The sequence below is a fragment of the Ursus arctos genome, unplaced genomic scaffold (genome assembly GCF_023065955.2).
Source record: "Ursus arctos isolate Adak ecotype North America unplaced genomic scaffold, UrsArc2.0 scaffold_7, whole genome shotgun sequence".
Lineage (NCBI taxonomy): Eukaryota > Metazoa > Chordata > Mammalia > Carnivora > Ursidae > Ursus > Ursus arctos.
The window spans coordinates 51,889,889-51,911,494 of record NW_026623089.1 but is presented as its reverse complement, the minus strand read 5'-3'; the positions used below and the strand labels follow the sequence as shown (position 1 = coordinate 51,911,494).

The 21,606-nt window shown below is 37.7% G+C and overlaps 1 protein-coding gene across 2 annotated transcripts in view; it reads left to right on the top strand.

Annotated features, from left to right (window-relative positions):
- MCU (mitochondrial calcium uniporter) overlaps positions 1-17,989 on the top strand; it is a 188,632-nt gene extending 170,643 nt beyond the window's left edge. For both annotated transcript variants that reach the window (XM_026504434.3, XM_044386153.3), the window contains 4 exons: positions 7,430-7,590; positions 9,049-9,252; positions 14,566-14,682; positions 16,051-17,989. In XM_026504434.3, coding sequence (XP_026360219.1) covers positions 7,430-7,590; positions 9,049-9,252; positions 14,566-14,682; positions 16,051-16,128 — 560 coding nt within the window. In that variant the 3' untranslated portion in view covers positions 16,129-17,989. The remainder of the gene's footprint in view (positions 1-7,429; positions 7,591-9,048; positions 9,253-14,565; positions 14,683-16,050) is intronic.
- Positions 17,990-21,606: the final 3,617 nt, after the last annotated feature.

The following is a 21,606-nucleotide window of genomic DNA, read 5'->3' as shown; positions in this document are numbered from 1 at the left end:
TTAAAAATAATTACAATAGTTAAATAGTTAAAAATGGAAGTACTCTATGATCCAGTAATTGCAGTACTGGGTATTTACCCCAAAAATACAAAAACACAAATTCAGAGGGATACATGTACCCCTATGTTTATAGCAGCATTATTTACAATAGCCATATTATGGAAGCAGCCCCAGTGTCCACCAATAGATGAATGGGTAAAGAAGATATGGTGTATATATGTATATGATGGAATATTATTCAGCCATTAAAGAGAATGAAGTCTTGCCTTTTGCAATGACATGGATGGAGCTAGAGAGTATAATCCTATAAGACAAATACCGTATAATTTCACTCATATGAATTTAAGAAAAAAACAAATGAACAAAGGAAAAAGACAAATCAAGAAACAGACTCTTAACTAAAGAGAACAAACTGACGGTTACCAGAGGTAAGGGGGGTGGGGGGACCGGTGAAACAGGTCGTGGGGATTAAGGAGTGAGTGCGCTTATTGTGATGAGCACCAGGTGTTGAATCACTATACTGTACACCTGAAACTAATATAACACTGTATGTTAACTATATTAGCATTAAAAAATTTTTTAAAGATCTTTAAAAACATAGTAAAGAAAATCATTTTCTTTTGATAATATATAAAATAGGTTTTAATTTTGTTTCCACCATATTATATTTGTCTCCCTGTGTGGGGAAGATATTGCTGGCATCCAAGTCACCATCTTTTTCAGCTGCATCAAGAGAACAGTTTGAATTTCTGTATTTGAGAAGGTTGGCAATCATCCAGATGAGTAGGCATATTCCTCTTCCCCACATTGGAACTCTTTTTAGTAAAAAGGCTAAACAGAAAAGAAATTGAAGGTACTAGAGCTCAGGTATCAGATGATGAGGAGAACACTAGGATTTTGTATATACATGGAGCAGATGGAACAAATCTAATAAAGAAGTTAATGGAGGAGAACTTTTACAAGACAGTTTTTTTTAAGTTTTGAAACAATTTTTTCTACTCACCCCCCTCCTTTAACTTTCACTTCTCTCCTATTTTCCTTTTAAGACATTATTTATTTGTCAGAGAGAGATAGAATGCGTGCACACAAGCAGGGAAGCAGCAGGCAGAGGGAGAAGCGGGCTTCCTGCTGAGCAAAGAGCCCAATGTAGGACTCGATCCCAGGACCCTGGGATTATGATGTGAGCCAAAGCCAGATGCTTAACTACCAAGCCACTCAGGCCTCCCTTTCATTTCCTTATTGACGGATAGCACTTTATTATTTTTTTAAATTATGTTATGTTAGTCACCATACAGTACATCATTAGTTTTTGATGTAGTGTTCCATGATTCATTGTTTGCATATAACACCCAGTGCTCCATGCAATACATGCCCTCCTTAATACCCATCACCGGGCTAACCCATCCCCTCACCCCCCTCCCATCTGACACCTTCAGTTTGTTTCCCGGAGTCCATAGTCTCTCATGTTTTGTCTCCCACCCTTCCTTCTTCCCTTCCTTCTCCTTATGTCCTCCGTGCTATTCCTTATGTTCCACGTGTAAGTGAAACCATAGGATAATTGTCTTTCTCTGCTTGACTTATTTCACTTTGCATAATCCCCTCAAATTCCATGCATGTTGTTGCAAATGGTGGGTATTCATCCTTTCTTATGGCTGAGTAATATTCCATTGTGTAAATGGACCACATCTTCTTTATCCATTCATCTGTTGAAGGGCATCTCGGCTCCTTCCACAGTTTGGCTATTGTGGACATTGCTGCTATGAACATTGGGATGCATGTGCCCCTTCTTTTCACTACATCTGTATCTTTGGGGTAAATACCTAGTAGTGCAATTGCTGGGTCCTAGGGTAGCTCTATTCTTAACAGCTTGAGGAACCTTCGTACTGTTTTCCAGAGGGGCTACACCAGCTTGCATTCCCACCAACAGTGTAAGAGGATTCCCCTTTCTCCACATCCTCACCAACATTTGTTGTTCCTGTTTTGTTAATTTTTGCCATTCTAACTGGTGTAAGGTGGTATCTCATTGTGGTTTTGATTTGTGTTTCCCTGATGGCTGGTGATGTTGAGCATTTTTTCATGTGCCTGTTAGCCATTTGTATGTCTTTTTGAGAATTGTCTGTTTGTGTCTTCTGCCCATTTTTTGACTGGGTTATTAGTTTTTTGAGTGTTGAGTTTGAGAAGTTCTTTATAGATCTTGGATATCAGCCCTTTATCTGTAATGTCATTTGCAAATATCTTCTCCCGTTCTGTGGGCTGCCTCTTAGTTTTGTTGACTGTTTCCTTTGCTGTGGAGAAGATTTTTATCTTGATGAAGTCCCAAAAGTTCTTTTTTGCTTTTGTTTCACTTACCTTTGGAGATGTGTCTTGAAAGAAGTTACCGTGGCCGATGTTGAAAAGGTTGCTGCCTATGCTCTCCTCTAGGCCACGGTAACTTCTTTCAAGACATGTCTCCAAAGGCAAGTGGATAGCACTTTAGAATTAAAAATGCTATATGTTGCGTACCAGTAAACCCGAACTTTGCACACTTCCGTCATGCACTGAGGACAAAGGGCTTATTGATAGAGGATCTAATAAAGGCCCATGTTTATGTGGGATTGACAGTCCATAAGTATTATGGATACTTAGGTGTTGACAACTCTTTTTTTTTTTTTTAAAGATTTTATTTATTTATTTGACAGAGATAGAGACAGCCAGTGAGAGAGGGAACATAAGCAGGGGGAGTGGGAGAGGAAGAAGCAGGCTCATAGCGGAAGAGCCTGATGTGGGACTCGATCCCATAATGCCGGGATCACGCCCTGAGATGAAGGCAGACGCCCAACCGCTGTGCCACCCAGGCGCCCCAGGTGTTGACAACTCTTGTACCTAACCCCAAAATTGGAAAGGAAGAGGCAGAAAAAAACCAAGGGGGCAGGTCATAGCACTAAGGCTAGCTGTAAGTATCCTTGCATTCTTTTGGTTATGATAGCTGTGTATGGCTGGATTGCTGTCTGCCCACTGCAGGATGAGAAGAGTAACTGTTTTAGCAATTAGATTATTTAAAACCCAACCTAAATCTAGAATGGAGGGAGGAGTATGGAAAGGGAGTACAGAAGATCTTTTATCTCAGTCCATGTTGAAGTCGTAATTAACTATCTTCCACTTAATATAGGAAGGAAGAGCATATAATCTAAATCACTGGTTGTTGAAAGTTGTTGTGCTAAGGAGAATCATTTTGATTGGCACCACTAACCCTTTTCCCCATTTATCCATCCAGAGGATATTGGAAACCTTGCTTCACTCTTAATGATGTAAATGACTTGAGAGAAACAGTTGAACAGACAAACCAAATACAAACAGTAACAAATACTTTATCAGAGACTCAACCAAAGTCCTTCTCAAATCATTGTAGTAGCTGAAAAGACTTTTAATCCCCATTATGTTAACACATTTCCTTGCCTTTGTGTACCTTGATTTCCTGGCACTGATGACATGTGCAAAAACATTAATAAATATCTAATTGCATTTTTAGTGAAGCATGCACAAATCATCCAAAAGTGTTGTTGTTAAGCCATTAGCAGATTTATCTTCTCATAATTTCATCTCCAAATATGTGGGCAAATTTTTCCAGGTCAGTGGTTTGAGGTTGATATTTTTCTCCACCCTGACAATACCTTGGAACCATATTCTTCATGACAAGAAAATCTAACAAAATAAAGCAAATTCTCTTGAGTTTACTGGAGCTTTAGTAATTGGACATCTGTGAGATTGATCTTTGAATTATCATTTCATGGTTTTTTCATTGCTGTTAGAAGGTATGTGATTGCACATTAAATTCTTGTACTTGTTTAGAATAGGCAGTACAGTCACAAGGTTTAATTCCCAAAGTCAAAGAACGTATGGGAAAAAGTTTTCTTTTCCTTGTTCCACATCCACCGTTTGCTCCTTCTGTACCAGCAAGCACTGTTCTTAGTTTCTTATGTTTCCTGACAAATATTGTTGATGCATTTGTAAGAAAATATGAATGCATAACTTTTTTCCCTTTTTATGCAAATAATAGCATACATATATACATACATAGTATTTGTACCAGTCAGGGTTCAACTGGGGAATCAGAACCACATAAGTATTGTGGAATAAAAGATTTATTATAGGACTGAGACCTTGTACAATTGCGGATGAAGCTGAAACAGTAAGAGTGGATTCAGGGGAAGATGACAGTGGAGTAGGAGGACCCTAGGCTCCCTCCTCCCATGAATACAACTAGATAACTATCAAATCATCATAAATACCCCAGAAATCAACCTAAAGACTGACAGAACAAACTCCACAACTAAAGGGAGAAAACAGTGAGGGTGGCTCAGCCAGTTAACTGTCTGCGTTTGGTTCAGGTCATAATCCCAGGCTCCTGGGATCGAGCCCCATGTTGGGCTCCCTGCCCAGCAGGAGAGTCTGCTTCTCCCTCTCCCTCTGCCCCTACCCCTGCTCATGCTCGCTCTCTTGCTCTCTCTCACTCACTCTCTCTCAAATAAATAAAATCTTAAAAAAAAAAAAAACGGGAGAGAAGAGGCTATGTTGAAGAGGGAACAAGAGACGTAACTGGCTTTTGTAACACAGAGAAGCAGGCAGAGACTAAGGCAAAATGAGAAGGCAGAGGAATTTATCCCAAATGAAAGAACAAGACAAGGCTGCAGCTAGAGATCTAAGCAAAACATATAAGTAACATACTTGATGGAGAATTTAAAGGAGCAATCATAAAGATAGTCACTGGGCTTGAGAAAAGAATGGAAGACATCATTGAGAACCTTACCACAGAGATAAAAAAAAGTTAAAAAGGAGTCAGACCGGGGCACCTGGGTGACTCAGTTGGTTAAGTATCTGCATTCAGCTTAAGTCATGATCCCAGCATTCTGGGATCAAGCCCGCATCAGGCTCCCTGCTTAGTGAGGAGTCTGCTTCTGCTTCTTCCTTTGCACCTCCCCCTGCTCATGCTGTCCCCACCACCACCTCAAATAAATAAATAAATACATCTTTTAAAAGGAATCAGACATGAAGAGTGCATTAAACTAGATTAGAAACATGCTTGATGTGATGAACAGCAGGCTGGAAGAAACAGAGGAACCAATTAATCACCTAGGAGACAGTAATGGAAAGCAATGAAGCTGAACAAAAGAGATAAAGAATTACACAAAATGAAAATAGATTTAGGGAACTCAATGACTCCATCAAACATAATAACACATAAATCTTATAGGAGTCCCAGAAGAAGAAGAGAGAGAAAAGGGGGCAGAAAATGTATTTGAAGAAATAATAGCTGAAAACTTCCCTAATCTGGGGAAGGAAACAGACATCCAGATCCAGGAGGCACAATAAAACTCCCATCAAAATCAACAAAAGCAGAGCCACACAGACATACTGTGATTAAATTTGCAAAGTATAATGATAAAAAAATTCTTAAAATGGCAAGGCAAAAGAAGCCAGTAACGTAAAGGGAAAACCCATAAGGCTAGCAGGAGATTTTTCAACAGAAACTTTGCAAGCCAGAGGGGTTGGCATGATACATTCAACGCGCTGAAAGGGGAAAATCTTCAGCCAATAATACTCTATCCAGCAAGGCTATCACTCAGAGTAGACAGAGAGGTAAAGAGTTTCCAGACAAACAAGTTAAATGAATTCATGACCACAAAAACAGCCCTACATTAAAGGGGACTCATCGAGTGGAAAGGGGAGACCAAAAGTGACAGTATAAAAGGCAGAAAACACAAAAGCAGTAAAAAAATATTTCCATAAAAAAGTCCAGTCCTCAGTACCTAATACAAAAACATTTGTTAATCTTATCTCTAGGATTCAAATTCCTCATTTATAAATTTTGGCTGCCAAGTTTACTCAGGCTGTTATTGTGAAGATAGCATGATATAAATAATGTATGTGTAGAGATTTTGTTAACCATAGATAATTGATCACTACTTAAGGAATTGTCTTTTTGAAAGGGGACCAAGCTTTCATGAGAAATATTGTTGTTGATCTAATAGAAACATTATAATTCAGTTCCAGTCATGGGGTCGGGAGACACGGACTCTACCACTTCACCGTGACATTCTGTATAAGCTACTGCCTTCTAGAGTGCAGCCTCCTCTTCTGGTAACTTTGGAAAGTATAAAGCCATATGCAAATGTGAGCTACAACTTCAGTGGAGAGAAGGCCCTGTTGACATAGATGACTTCTAGAACTCAAAGTGTTCTTGCTTTTGTCTGTTCCCATTAACTCAGCACACATTTACTGAAGTGTGCAAGGTACTATGCTAGGTGGTGTATCCCATTTTATTATATCAGCTCTTCTGTAATCCAATTTGCTTCCCTTGAATTTTTCATTAATCGAATTTCTGTGATAACTGTACTAAAGGACATCCTTGAAAAAAGTTTAAATACATGGCTAATTCTGACTATGGCTTATTTTGATTTATGCTGTGTGTAACAAAATGTCACATTTAAAGCTAATAAGATTTTAAAACAAAAGTTTTCTTCCTTGTGTTTTTTTGTTTTTATTCATTTGAGAGAGAGAGATAGAAAGAGCATGAGCAGGGAGGAGAAGGAGAAGCAAGCTCCCCGCTGAGCAGGGAACCCGACATGGGACAGGATCCCAGGACCCAGAGTTCATGACCTGAGCTGAAGGCAGACGCTTAACTGACTGAACCACCCAGGTGCCCCATAGTTGATTTTTTATTAGATTTTCAAAACATAATTTTGAGATTTCTAGAAACACATGCTACTCACAGAAGAGGATATTGAATCAAAGAATTTAATCTTCTACCCTTTCAATCATTCTCATAACTCATGCCCTCTAAAACATGATATTGAGGCCCAAACAGCTATATTCTGTGTCTTTTCTCAACAGGGATAAATAAAAGTCGGTATGCTAGGGGAAGGTGTATGGGAGCTAAGAGTTTTAGGGTAATTGTATTTTTATTTATACCTTTGTATTTGCAAATTTGAAATACTAGGTATTTTTTCTAGTGTTAAACAGGAAGAAAATAACCAATTAAAATGGCAGGACCATAGATAAATTATAGATAAGCATTTTGATAAGCGTGATAATCAGATTGATTGTGAACCTCTCTACTAGTTTTTAACATATTGCCTAAAATTTTTTGTTTTTATCTAATGAAGATTATTATTATTTGTAACCTTGTTTGTAGCATTTCGACTTCCAAGAATTATAAAGGTAGATGTTGGCTTCAAAATTTTGAAGTTGCCTAAATATGAATTGACTTTCTAGGATTTGTAGATACCTCTTTTTTGAAAAGGAACTATCACTTTCCTTCAGTTGAACACTGATGGGGGGTTCCCTATAGCAAATGAATCTATCTTGTTTTTATTATTGTCTAATAGCCCTGGGAATAGTAATGCTCCATCTGAGGCAAACATTTAAAAAAATGTAATCCCCTTTTTTCCAGACCTCTTAAGCCACGAAAATGCAGCAACACTGAATGATGTGAAGACACTCGTCCAGCAGCTGTACACCACGCTGTGCATCGAGCAACACCAGTTAAACAAGGAGAGGGAGCTTATCGAAAGATTGGAGGATCTCAAAGAGCAACTGGCTCCCCTGGAAAAGGTGCTGATTCAAATCTCAGACTTCCCTCTTCAACAGTAATTTTCTAGAGCATATATGTTTGCTTTTTTTACCCCTCCATCTTTTTTGGTAATTGAGTTGTGTCAATCAAACTAGTCCTTTAGTCAATCAAACTAGTCCAATTGAAGCTAAGAAAAAACTTAAAAAGGAATAGTTTCGAGTCTTCATAATGGGCACAGAACTTTGAGCTCTAAATGTCTGCCCTTAACCTGATTTACCATTTACCAAATTAAAATAATTACTGATTGAGAAAAGTTATGAGTGTAGTGAATAATAATTTTGGCCAAGTTAAGAATCAATATTATATGGAGTATTATGTGGCTGTTAAAAATGGTTATATAGATCTAATATGCAATAGAAGAATATTATGATATTTTATGAAAAGTCAATTATAAAATAGCGTGCATATTAGTGTATACTATGATCTAATTTTTAAATGTGTTGTGCATATAGCTATGCATATTTATATATATGTATATGTAAACCACAGGAAAAATGTCAGAAGGAATATATTCCAAAATGCTAATGTAGTGGTAGGATGATGATTGATTCTCTTCTTTACATTTTTCTAGATGTTTTATAGTAAACGTGTCATTATTTTTTAATGATGATGCAAATATTTTCATTTTAAGAAATTAGACTATCAGAGATTAAGGAAGAGAACAAATACTCTTAATATTATGCTTTTTCTCATTTCCTTAAAAATGATGAACATGTATCTCAAGGTTGTTCTCATTAAATTTAAGACCATTAGAAATATGATAAATTAAACTTGAACTGTTGTGAAGGAAAATGAGATTTAAATTTGGTATTTTCAAGATGTAAAAAAGCATTTTTTTAATGTACCAGCTATAACAAAATAATTATCATCTTTTATGAATGTTTTTTATGTGCCGGGAATTGTGCAGTTATTTTACCTGTATTCCATTATTTAGTCCTCGGAACAACTCTATAATGACACTGACAACGATATACAGATCAGGGCCTGAACACAGCTGTTCTGAATCCAGAGTCCATGCTCTGACTCACTGTGCTTTCTGCCCCCTGGCAGACCCCTTGAGCAAACAATGATGATAGATTTTAAATCTTGTATATTACAGTAAGAGAACACTGGCATGTTTTCATATCCCTCCCTCAAAAAAGAAAATTGTGTAGTTGGATGAAGAGTTGTTGACACTAACTTACTCCTGTAGTTTCACCATATTTTCATCTACTTCTAGGGTGAAACATAAAACACAAGTGTCCTAAGAAAGTGTTACTCTTATAAAATATTCAGTGAAAACTACAGACACTATTTAGGAAGACAAGCTACTTTACTAGAATGGATACTGACATGTCTTGATTATGAGCCCTATTTCTTCCGTGAACGTAAAACAGCTTAAATTTAAAATGGGTTCTATGTCAAAATACTGTATTGTTGATTGATCTTGTTGCCTGTAGGTACGAATTGAAATTAGCAGAAAAGCTGAGAAGAGGACCACTTTGGTGCTATGGGGTGGACTTGCCTACATGGCCACACAGTTTGGCATTTTGGCCCGGCTTACCTGGTGGGAATATTCCTGGGACATCATGGAGCCAGTCACCTACTTTATCACTTACGGAAGTGCCATGGCAATGTATGCATATTTTGTAATGACACGCCAGGTAAGAATTGCTCTTCTAGAAACTTTCTATGAGATGCTATTGAAGTTTTGGTTGTTAAAGTAGTTCTCTTTTCTCTTGTATTCTTTCTAAGGCCAGTTCCCTTTAAGTACTCATTTATCCTACACACACACACACACACACACACACGTATACACACATGCACATGCATGTTAATTGTGTATTAGGCCCTATTCTAGGAGGTAAAGGTAGGGAGGTAAATCATGGCTCCTGACCTCATGGACCTCACAGACTATAAAGTGAGCCATATAAACCATTAAATTCAGAAAAAAATATTTTACAATAAGTTACAGAATAAGAGGGCAAAGGGAGAAGAATGATCTGCTGCAGGATAGCCTGTTCAGCCAAGTTGGCTTGGCTTTTTATATATTATGTATAACAGTTGGATAGGGTAGTCTCAAACTTTTTGTTTTTATTGAATTCTTGGAATGGAAAGTTGGTGATAACTAATCAGATAGTTAAACTCAAATCTGGGCAATTTCTAATTTGTTAAGAGTATAAGTAGGCTTCTTTGTTATTGTTTTTACATGGAAGAGAAATGAAAATTAGATATCTAATCACTTTTATATGCCTGGCCTATTCTCTAGCAGCCAAGACTCATTTATTAAATATCAGTATCTGGAACTAATTTTTGTTGCCAGTTATGTTTATGGTAGCTTGAAAAATCCTGTGTCACTTTAAAAAGTATGAAGGATTTATTATCACTGTGTGATACCAACACAGATCCAACTTCCCTTGATAAAAAACATAAGTAAGTGAGACATAAGAACCTTCTTCTATTCTCTTAGGTTTCAAAAGAAAGCTGAGAATTGCTTCTCTCATATTTTTATATGGCTGCTATTGAACATAGGCATTTTGTTTCTGTTTTTGTTAGACCACTGGTCACAGGTCTATTTATGTGTGAGAAAATGAAAGCCCAAGAATGGTATTTAACCTTTCTGCGCCTCCCAAACTTGTCTAGTACAGAAGAGAGACAGTAAGCTGTTCATGTCCTGCCATTGTTTGCCCAGAGTATCCAACACCTAGTCCCATGTCTGGCTTATACTCATTACTCTGAGTGAACAGAACCAAACAATCAGATCAATCATGTCTAATCACAGCTCTGGACATGGCTTTGCTGTCTGTCTGTCTTTGTTTCCTGCCTTCTCTTTCTCCTCTCTTCCCTGTTCCTGTCCCTTATATACACACCCCTTTAATAGGTTCTTTTTATCTAATGATTGAAGTCCAAACTCCTTAGCCTGATATTCATAATCTCTGTCTTGCTCTCTGTCTTCTCCAAAGGTCTGTCAGTTCCCTACAGTATACTTACTATGTGTTCTAAACAAATCAAATTATATTCTTTATTCCCCCCAAATGCCCTGAGTTTTCCACCATTTCATTCCTTATTTCCCATCATTCTATCAACTGGGAAAGTTCTCCCTGTTGTTCTCCCTCTGTTATATTTCAAGGTTCCTTAAATGCTTATCTTTCATGAACCTTTGGCCAGTTCCCTGCAGCCAACTTTGAACTCTCCTTCTGCATTCCTGAAGCACATTGTGCCTTTCATTTCACTTATCCTGTGCTATCTTGTGTTATAATTATTCACATATAATGTCTTCACCCCTTTACTAGACTGTAATATCTTAGGAGGTGAGGCATTCAGGTTTTTTTTTTTTTTTCAATTTTTATCTCCCTTTAGCTACTATTAATCCATTATTGTCATTATCAGTAATTCAGTATTCACTTCTTGTGTGGCATACTAGGCATCAGACCAATCCTCCCATTAGGAATAGTTAGAATAGTTAGATAAAACATAAAATACATCTGCCTATAGACACTAGAGATATATAAGTATTATAAGATATATAATATATATATTATAAGATAGCAAAAATTACCATGGAAGGACCTGAAGAAGAGGAATTCCAGGAAGGCGAACCTGGTGTTGGTGTGCTTGTTCCTCTGTGGATTTATGCTGACTAAGCAGGGTAAGATGGAGAAACCAAGAAGCTGAGCCATACTTGATAATCTAGAAGGACCAAAACCATAGAGATTGCTTTGGTTTGGAACCTCTAATGGCTACCGTTGTAGAATAAGGATGAACCTGTTGTAGGTTCTCTCTGAACTATAGCCCAACTTCATTCATCTCAATCCCATAATTTAGACTAAGGTTTTCCTAGAATAGTGGTAATCCCAAAGTGCTAGTGCTCATAGATTCCAGGCAGATGCGAACATAAATTATCCCTGGAAGAAGGCAAGAAAAAAATATTAAAAAGTGTAAAGATGGGAAAGAAAGAAAACTGATGTTATTTGAAGATTTTTGTACATAAAAAAAATACAAAAACATGTACATATATTTGGTTAGAATCCATAAGTGAGTTTCATAAGGGTTGCTGGATATAAGGTCAATATACATAAGTCAATTGCATATCTATATGCCATCAACAAACAATTATAAAATGAGACTTTAAAAGCTGTAACTTAAAATGACTTTTAAATATATCTAGAAGTAAATCATGCAAAAGATGTGCAAGACCCTCTGTGCAGAAAAACATAACATCAAAGGAAAATTTTAAGCATGTTCATGGACTAGAAAAGTGTATATTAAAAAATGTCAGTTTTGTATACAAATTGATCTATTTGATTCAGTGCAATCCCAGTCAAAATTCCAACAATTTTGGGGATGGAGGGGAAGAGATTTGAATAAGCAGCTTCTAGAATTTCGATGAAAATGTAAAAGACTAAGAAAATCCAATAAACCCTTGAAGAAAAACTAGGTAAGAGAATTTGCTCTACAGGATATGGAAGACTATAGCTTTATTTTTTCCTTTATTTATAATACTACAGTAATTAAGACAATGGCACAAAGACAAATAATCCAATGGAATAGATGAGAGAATATAGAAACAAACCTGGTATAAATGAACTTTTGATTTTAAAAAGATAGCACTGCAAAGAAGGAAGAATCTTTTTCTATGAATGGTGCTAGGACAATTGAATATCCGTATAAAAATGAAATGACCCCATTCTTACACATCCTTAATTAATAAAAATTAATTCCAGATGGATTATAGATCTAAATATGAAAGGTAGCACAATAAAGCTTCTGGAAGAGGGGCACCTGGCTGGCTCAGTCGGTACAGCATACAACACTTGATCTCAAGGTTTTAAGATCAAGCCCCAGTTGGGTGTGATTACTTAAGAATAAAACAATTTTAAAAAATAAAATAAAGCTTCTGGAAGATAATATAGGAAAATATGTCAATTACTGTGGAATGGGAATGATTTCTTACCCAGAATGAAAAGTGCTAACCATAAAGAATAAGAATGATAAATTTGACTCTATTAAAATTAAGAACTTCTTTTTTTTTTTTTTAAGATTTTATTTTATTTATTTGACAGAGAGAATGACAGCCAGCGAGAGGGAACACAAGCAGGGGGAGTGGGAGAGGAAGAAGCAGGCTCCCAGCGGAGGAGCCTGATGTGGGGCTCGATCCCAGGACTCTGGGATCACGCCGTGAGCCAAAGGCAGACACTTAATGACTGAGCCACCCAGGCGCCCCTAAAATTAAGAACTTCTGAGGGCGCCTGGGTGGCTCAGTCGGTTAAGTGTCTTTCTTTGGCTCAGGTCATGATCTCTGGGATTGAGCTTCCTGCTTAGCGGAGAGTCTGCTTTTCTCTCTCTCTCACCTTAGAAGGGTAAACAGGCTAGGAGGAGATATTTGTAGTACATATACCCAACAGAGGATCAGAATATATTAACAAAGCCTGTAAATCAGTAAGAAAAAGCCAGACAACCCAACAGAAAAAGATGGCAAGAGATTTGAATAAACACATCTAAAAAAAGGAAATTAAAATGGCTAATAATATATGAACAAAGTCCTCAGCCTCAAAAGTGATCGGGAAAATGCTATAGATCTCCAAGAGAAATGAAAACATGTTCACACAAAAACTTGTACAGGAATATTCATAGCAGTATTATTCATAATAGCCAAAAAAGTGAAAACAACCCAAATATCTGTCAGTTTATTAATGGATAAATAAAATGTAGCATATCCATTCAATGGAATATTACTTGGCAACTAAAGAAATGAAGTACCAATTCCTGCTACAAATGGGTGAGCCTTGAAAGAAGGCAGCCACAAAAGGCTACATGCTACATGATTCCATTTATACGAAATGTCCAGAATAGGCAAATCCGTAGAGTTATGAAGTAGATTAATAGTTACCTGGAATTGGAGATATTGAGGGATATGGGAAGTAACTATTAGAGTACAGGATTTCTTTTGGGGATAATGAAAATGGTCTAAAATTGATTGTAGTGACTGTTGTACAACTTCATGAATACAGTGAAAACCATTGAACATTATAGTTTAAATGGGTGAATTGTATGGTGTGTGATTATATCTCAGTAAGGCCATTCTTGAAAAATGAGGTAGTACTGCACACACACCAGAATGGCTAACATTTTTTTTTTAAACTGGCGATACCAAGTATTGGTAAGGATATGGAATGATGGCAACTCTCGTATCCTGCTAATGGGAGTATAATTGGTACCACCATTTTGGAAACCTGTTTCATATCACTTCTTAATTTGAACACAGACATACCTTATGATCTAGGATCTCCATTCACAGGTATATACCCAACAGAAGAGAGAAGCCCAAAAAAGTTCTTGGCAGCGTTATTCATAGTAGCAAAGCCTGGAAACAACCCAAAAGTCTATCAATAGTAAAATGGATAAATTGTGATGTAGTCATACAATAGAATGTAACATAGCAATGGTAATGAATGGACTGCAAAAGTATGAATATCACAAACATATTGAGCAAAAGTAGCCATACATGATACCTACTGTCCGACTCCATTTTTACAAAATTAAAAAACAGGTAAAATTAAGCTGTAGAGTTCAAGGGGATTCATGCTTAAGTAGGAAAGCTGTAAAGAAAGCAATAAATAGTTACCATAAAAGGCAAGATAGTGGTAAGTTTTGGGAGGAAGGAAGGTTACTAATTCGGAAGAGGCAGGAGGATGCTTCCAGGTTGTTGACAGTGTTAGATTTTCTTTATCTGGTGATGATTAACTTATTCATTATGTGATGATTCATTGTGATGTACATTTTTGTTTTGTGTACTCTTACGTGTGTGCTTCACAATAAAAAATGTTTAAGAAATAAATATTTAACACAATGCATGTATCAGTATATATCTTTATATGTGTGCACGTGTATTGAACCTAATCAACAGCTAGTAAGTGCTCCTTTTGTAAAGATAGTATTCCAAGGACTAATAATTTAATTTCTCCTTTAATTTGTAGGAATATGTTTATCCAGAAGCCAGAGACAGACAATACTTATTATTTTTCCATAAAGGAGCCAAAAAGTCACGTTTTGACCTAGAGAAATATAATCAACTCAAGGATGCAATTGCTCAGGTAAGTTTTCCAAAAATAAATATAAATTCCAGCCCCATTTTGTATGGCATTGGTATTATAATAATAATATCATTATTATTATTATTATTATTACTGTTATCTGTAACTATAGTGCTTCTGTGGGTAAACTCTGAAAGAATGATCACACCCTCTTCTTCCTATATTAACTATTCTTCAGTTAATAAAAATGTCTATTTTAGCATGGACACCTCTCTGGAAAGTTTTAGAACACAAGCAAGTGAAAAGGTAATGGGTCCCATCTATCCCATTAACAGTAGCATATTGAAATTTGTAGAACTATTTTTACTTTTTTTCTTTTTGTGTTCTTAAGTTGTCTATTTTTTCTTTTCTCTCTTTTTAAAATCTTTTTACGACCATTTCCAAAGATTTCCCACCAAAAATGTGTGGTAGCAATGGGGCAAAAATAAAATCCAGGTAAGAGAGACTACTGGAAATGTTTGCCAGGCACAAGTCAGAGTTTATTGAACTAGAAGATGTTGTTTTAAAAAAGATTGATATATTTTATTTCTCATAATAGTTACTTCTTTCAAATTTCTTTGTGTGCCTCCCTCTGATATCTTTGATTTTGCTGAATAAATCTTCATTCCTCTTCTCTGTAGTCTTACATGACTTTAGAGATTTTTTAAAAATCTCTAGAAGTTCTTCTATCCTCTTTAATGTTTGCTGCTCTTCTCTGTCCCATATTGGTGATGGAGTTGTGCTTTGAATAGGCTTAGTCTGTCTTCCTGCCTTGGCCTCGGTCGACTTGGGTCTTCTGTTGCTCTGTGTGGTGGTTCTCAACTGGAGGGAACACATCACGTCATTCCGGGAGCTGTGAAAAATACAGCTGCTCCGGCCCCACCCCGAGTAAGCCTAATACTCCAAGTCCACCAGCGGCGGGGTCCCAGCCCGTGTGAGTTTTGAAAGTGCTGCAGTTGACAGCACATCCCTGTTTTTAAAAATCACTAAGTGAAAAACTTAAAAACAATCACTGGAGGAACAACTGAAGTCTTGAGCAACGTAAATTAAAGTTCTGGATCAAGGCAGAGGTTTGAGAAACGCTGTCAGGGTGCATCAGATGCTCCCTGCATTCTTGAGCCTCTGAGTCCTGCCCTGTTGACAGCACAGCCTTCTCTGGAGGCTCTGTTGACAGCTGAAAACTGCCAGGACAGACTTCCATTCTGGTCCCCCTATGTTGTCCTGTGCCTTTAAAGCCCTTTGCTTCTGAGGCACTCTATTTTGAGAGTAATTGAGATGATTTCTGTGATTCATAGAGATGCAGAAAAGACAAATGCCTTTTCTGAGGAGACAATAATGTCATTGAAAGCTTCACTAGCCAGTTTTTCTCACCTTTTGTTTCTATTTTAGGCAGAAATGGACCTTAAGAGACTGAGAGACCCATTACAAGTGCATCTGCCCCTTCGACAAATTGGTGAAAAAGATTGATCTGCAAAGAGCCTCTGAATCCTGGCAGAAAGAACACCTGTTTATAACTCTTGCCTTTTTAATTAAAGCATTGCAGGTGGAAGCTGGGAGCCATGTCGAGGTTGAGGGTTTTTACCTTTAATTAAAAAAAAAAAAACAAAAAGAATCTTGGGGAAGAAGGGAATGTTAAAATCTAAGGATCAGGCTTTGTGGAATATAAGCTCAAAGGGCTTAGTGAATATTGTCTTAATCAAGCATCTTAGTTTCTGGATGAAAATGATGCATTATATAGTTGAGAGATTCATAATGAGAAAAGGATGCTGGGGGTGTTCCTTTCTTGCATCTTCTTGCAGGGTCAGCAAAACAGTAACACACCAGCACCCCACTCAGCTCTAATTTTTTTTTTAATTTAACTTTTCTTATTTTTGACATAGGAGTAAATAAATATACCAGAAAAGCAAATCCTCAAGATATGTGGGTGGCAAACAGAGTCTGAGCCCATGTCATTAGCGTTTATTTTAAATTGGACCCAGTCTCTGCAAAGTGACCAGGAATCTCTCCTATTCGTGCCCCTTTTCTGACCACCCACTCCTGTTGGTTATGCTAATTTTATCCATATGATAGTTGGAACCAACTTACGACTGTTTGATAATTGACACTTTGGATTATCCCGTAATACCTTCTTAAATGTCTGTATATTCCAGTGCTCTGGATCAGTATCTAGGAATCATTGGCAACACTGCATGAGGTTGTTTTGTTCTGTTTTGTTTTTTACTAATTAATCTTTAAGAGGAGGCAGAATTTCCCTCCTTTATTTAACTATCCTATTGATATTCCCCTCTCCCTCCATAACTCAGATGGGGGGTGGTGTTCAGCTGTATTACCAAATCAGGAAGATGTAAGGTTTACAAATTGGCTAAAAATCATGGCTCTCTAGCCATTTCAAACCAGAATAATTTCATTGCTGTTAATCTGCTTGTGTGACAGCATTCCAGCCCACCCAGATGGCGCTGCCTTATCTGGAGACTTTGTTTATCTTGAAGGACACACACTTCCACACTGTTTGTGAGCCCCCCCACCTCCACCACTTCAATAGTTGTAAATCAAGTGTGTGGATCTCAAAGGGTGCAATTTATCTTTATACAGGAGTACATTTCTATGGCTTCCTTCAACCTACCCTCTTCTCACCCTATTTTTTCTTATCTTAAATTGAGAAAAGGAAGAATTAATCTTATACTCTATCAAAATATTTTCTACCATATTTCCAGATGACATCTGCACTTGAAGAGTCAAAGGGATCTGTGTCTAATATCCTGTTTTTAACTACTGTGGGGGCAGGATGGAAAGGATGATGAGGCTTGCCACACAGCTGATTGGCTTTTTCTTTCACATGATTCACCCTCCTCATTGTGGCAAGGAGGTTATTTCTCATTTTCTTCCTCTTTCGGGATCATTGTGTATGAAAAGAAGCACTCGCAATGACAAACCCAGACTCCAGGTGCCTTGCAGAGGTTGAAGGCAAGCCAGAACCGCTGCAGCTCTGCTCCTGCCGCCACCCCTTCCACTGGCATGATGAGATGAAAGGATGCATGTCTCCCAGTCCCCCCAGTCGTCCAGCCCCTTCCCTCATTTATTTTTGTTAAGTTATATGAATTATTTTTTAATCTATCCTGTTTGTGTGCAGGGTTTTTAGGAAGAAACAGCACAGTGCAATGAGCAAATCCTTTCAGGGTGTGTGGGAGGCAAGGGAGGGAAATGTGGAGAAAAGTCCTTTAAACAAATAGCAAAATATTGAACATGTGTAAAATCCTGTATCATTTATGAAATATGTATAAAAAGCAATGTACCTTCTGGAACAATAAATACTTATTCAATTTTTGAACTGTAGCATCTAATTCTTTAAAACAAAACCAAAAACAATAGCGGCAACAAAATTTATTTTCCAGTGATTCTAGTGGAAAACTGTTTACTTCTAAAATTAATTCTTATAAAAATACCATTTTGAAATTAAATTTGGTTCCTAGAGCCTGTATTTTAAAAATAGACTTTTTTTTTTAAAGATTTTATTTATTTATTTGGCAGAGCACAAGCAGGGGGAGCGCAGCCCATCACTGCTTGCTCAGAGGGGAGCCTGCTGCTCCCTCTCCCTCTGCCTGCCCCTCCCCCTGCTTGTGCTCGCTCTCTCTCTCAAATAAATAAAATTTATAAATAAATAAACTTTAAAAAACAGGCATTTCATTAATGCTTCCTGAATCTAAGATGGTCAATATTTTCCTAATTTTCCAGAGCCACCAGATGTTAAGTGACTTCTACAGCCAGAATAAAGCCATTGGCAGTACTGAGACTAATATCCTTATATCCTCATTAACAGGAAAATATTCCATTATATCAGACCACCAGATTGTCCAGTATGGTCTCCTGGACTTCAGAACACTGTCCAAGAACCAAGATTAAATATTATTTTAAGAGTTTGTATCAAATGTGATCAAATCAAATAATGATCACCGAACAGGAAAATATCACATGCTACCTAGATCATTGAAGGCATGTCAAAAAGCATATGTTAAGCGCTTGTATTTAGTGCAGCGGGAGATGTACTATGTACCAAGAGCCTCCTGGCAGCTATAGCAACCCAATACAGACATCCCTGAGACAGATGTAAAGTGTAAGAAGGTAAGATTGAAAATGGTAAGCCACTCTTCAATCTCAACGAATAATGTCTGCATATTCAACAACATTGTTAGACTTTAGTGAATTTTCACTAGATAATGGAGAGTTAAATCCATTAGCGGGTGTAGATAATGTGGTTTGCTAACGGATAACAGACCTTTAGAGCTGGCAAAAGTCAAAGGGTTCTCTCCTGGTACAATTGCTGGAGCGGCACCCTGGTTATCTCCTTGTCGAAAATGCAAGTTCTCTGATCCCTACTGAATCAGAAAGTAGGCATGGAGCCAGCAATCTGTATTTAAGTCCTGGTGATTTGATGGGAACCATTGGGCCAGTCAAACCAGAGGACATCGATGTCACAACTCATCAGTGAATACTGTGACCAAACAACCAGAGTGACAGGATTGGTGAGTATGGTGAGTATGGTAAATGGAAAGAATAGAGCTCATATCACATGTACTATTGTATCTTGCTTACCAGCAGAGAGTAGCGATGAACGCATAGTAGATGCTCACAAAAACAAAAACGGGTCCCTGGGCAGTTAAGCGTCCACCTTAGGCTCAGGTCATGATCCCCGGATCCTGGGATCGAGCCCCTGCATTGGGCTCCCTGCTCAGAGGGGAGTCTGCTTCACCTTCTCCCTCTCTGCCTTTCCCCGCTGCTCGTGCTCACTCTCTCCAAAAAACAAAATCTTTTTAAAAACTTAAAAGAACAAATAGGTGGAATTTTAAAAGTCAATCTGGAAAGAGTTCACAGAAAATGGAATTTCTTACATTTTGGAACTCAGTTTCATCAAAACTGTTAAGAGTTATGATTCATTTTTCTGGGATGCCTGGGTGGCTCAGTTGGTTAAGAGTCTGCCTTGGGCTCAGGTCATGATCTTAGGGTCCTGGGATCGAGTCCTGCATCAGGTTCCTTGCTCAGCGGGGAGCCTGCTTCTCCCTCTGCCTGCCTCTCTCCCTGCTTGTGCATGCTCTTGCTTTCTCTCTCTCTCTCTGATTGATAATAAATAAATAAATAAATTAATTAATTAAATAAAATCTCTTAAAAGAACAGTTATGATTCATTTTTTGAAAGATTTATTTATTATTTGAGGGGGGGGGAAGGGCAGAGGGGGAGAGAATCTCAAGCAGACTCCCACTGAGCACAGATTCCCCCCCCCCCCAAGGCCAGACCCCCATCCCACGAAGATCATGACCTGAGCTGAAATCAAGAGTTGGTCACTTAACTGACTGAGCCACCCGGGCGCCCCAGTTGTAATTCATTTTTATCACTGCCAACCATCTTTAGTTTGTAGCTCTCCCAACAAACAGGTACAAACTGCTTGTCTTCCAGAATGTGCTACATAGTTACTTCCTTAGGATAAATGTATAGGTTAACTTAGTGAATTCTACTGAATATAAAATGACCCACTTTATAAATTTTCATTTGCATATGTTTTATAAATGCATCATCCACTGAGCAATCCCTCATTCTTGAAACTGTCCTCAGCTCCTGTGACTCTACTCTTGGGTTTCCTTCTTTAAATCTGACTACTTCTTGGTCTCATTTGCAGTATCCTCTTCCTCTGCCCACATCTTTGATGTGGGATTTCTCCAAGTTTCCATTTCAGACCCCATTTTCCATGGATGATCTCACCCACTCCCCTTCCCATCTATATGCCGGTAGTTCTCAAATTGTTAGGTAAGCTCAGATCTTTCCTGAGCAGCAGACTGGTTTATCTATCTCCTAACTGATCTGTTTCCCCCCGTGCATTAAATTCCCTTAGTGTAACCAGAGTATTTTTGTTTTTAATTTCTAGTAGCATAGACTTTAGAAAAATAAGAAAATATGAACAAGAATTAACATTATCTGGGAAAAGGGACACTAAAAGACATCACAAGAAGCAGTCAGACAAATCTAGAATGTGAAACATTCTATAGGACAAATGACTGGCTATCTTCAACAAATGGTGTGGGTGTTGGGGGAGGGGGGCCATTCTAGATTAAAAGAATTTAAGAGACAGAACCATATGCAATGCATGGCTCTTTGAATCCTAACTCAAGCTAGCAATGCAAAGAAATTTTTGAAACAATTGGGGACATTTAAATATGAAATGGGTATTAGATGGTACTAAGTTTTCATAGTAGTAATAATGACATTATAGTTATGTAAAAAAGGCCTTATGTTAGAAATGCATCTAGGTGTATAAATAAAATAAGATTGACATAATATTAGTAATTGCAGCTGTTTTTCTTGTTATTTCTACTTTTGTATATGTTTGAAATTTTTCGTCATAAAAAATTGAAAGGGCAGGTCAACTAAAAAGGAAAAAATAGGAATAAGAAAAAAAAAAAGTCCTACCATCCTGGGAATGCTTGTTTACAGAACCAAAGGGCTATCTGGTAAAAGTCCTTGACTCTGGCAATCAATCCTGGCAGCAAATCTGGGTTTATCTCATGCACACGTCCTCTGTTTCTCTGCAACACATATGAAGCACTCAGACGGTTTCTCAGGAACAGGAAATTGCAGGGTTTTGTTTTTTCTGTTAAGAGCACTAACTCTTAACTGCAATGAGACCATTCCTTGGTCCCAGAATCATCCTTTGCTGCCATCAGATTGCAACTTAATAAATTAAAAATGGTCAGGTTGGCTGTGTTCTGCTCGCGTTAGTGATAAAGTGGGTAACTATAAATTCAGATCACTGGAAACCCCCTGCTAGAGCTTTCCACACTACAGCATGGTAAACTCTGTGCTTGTGGGAACCACTTTTACCTTCATCACTGTCAAAACCCAGAGACAGCGTGGCACTTGGCCCCTAGTAAGCACTCATGTTTAATTGAACTGAAACCC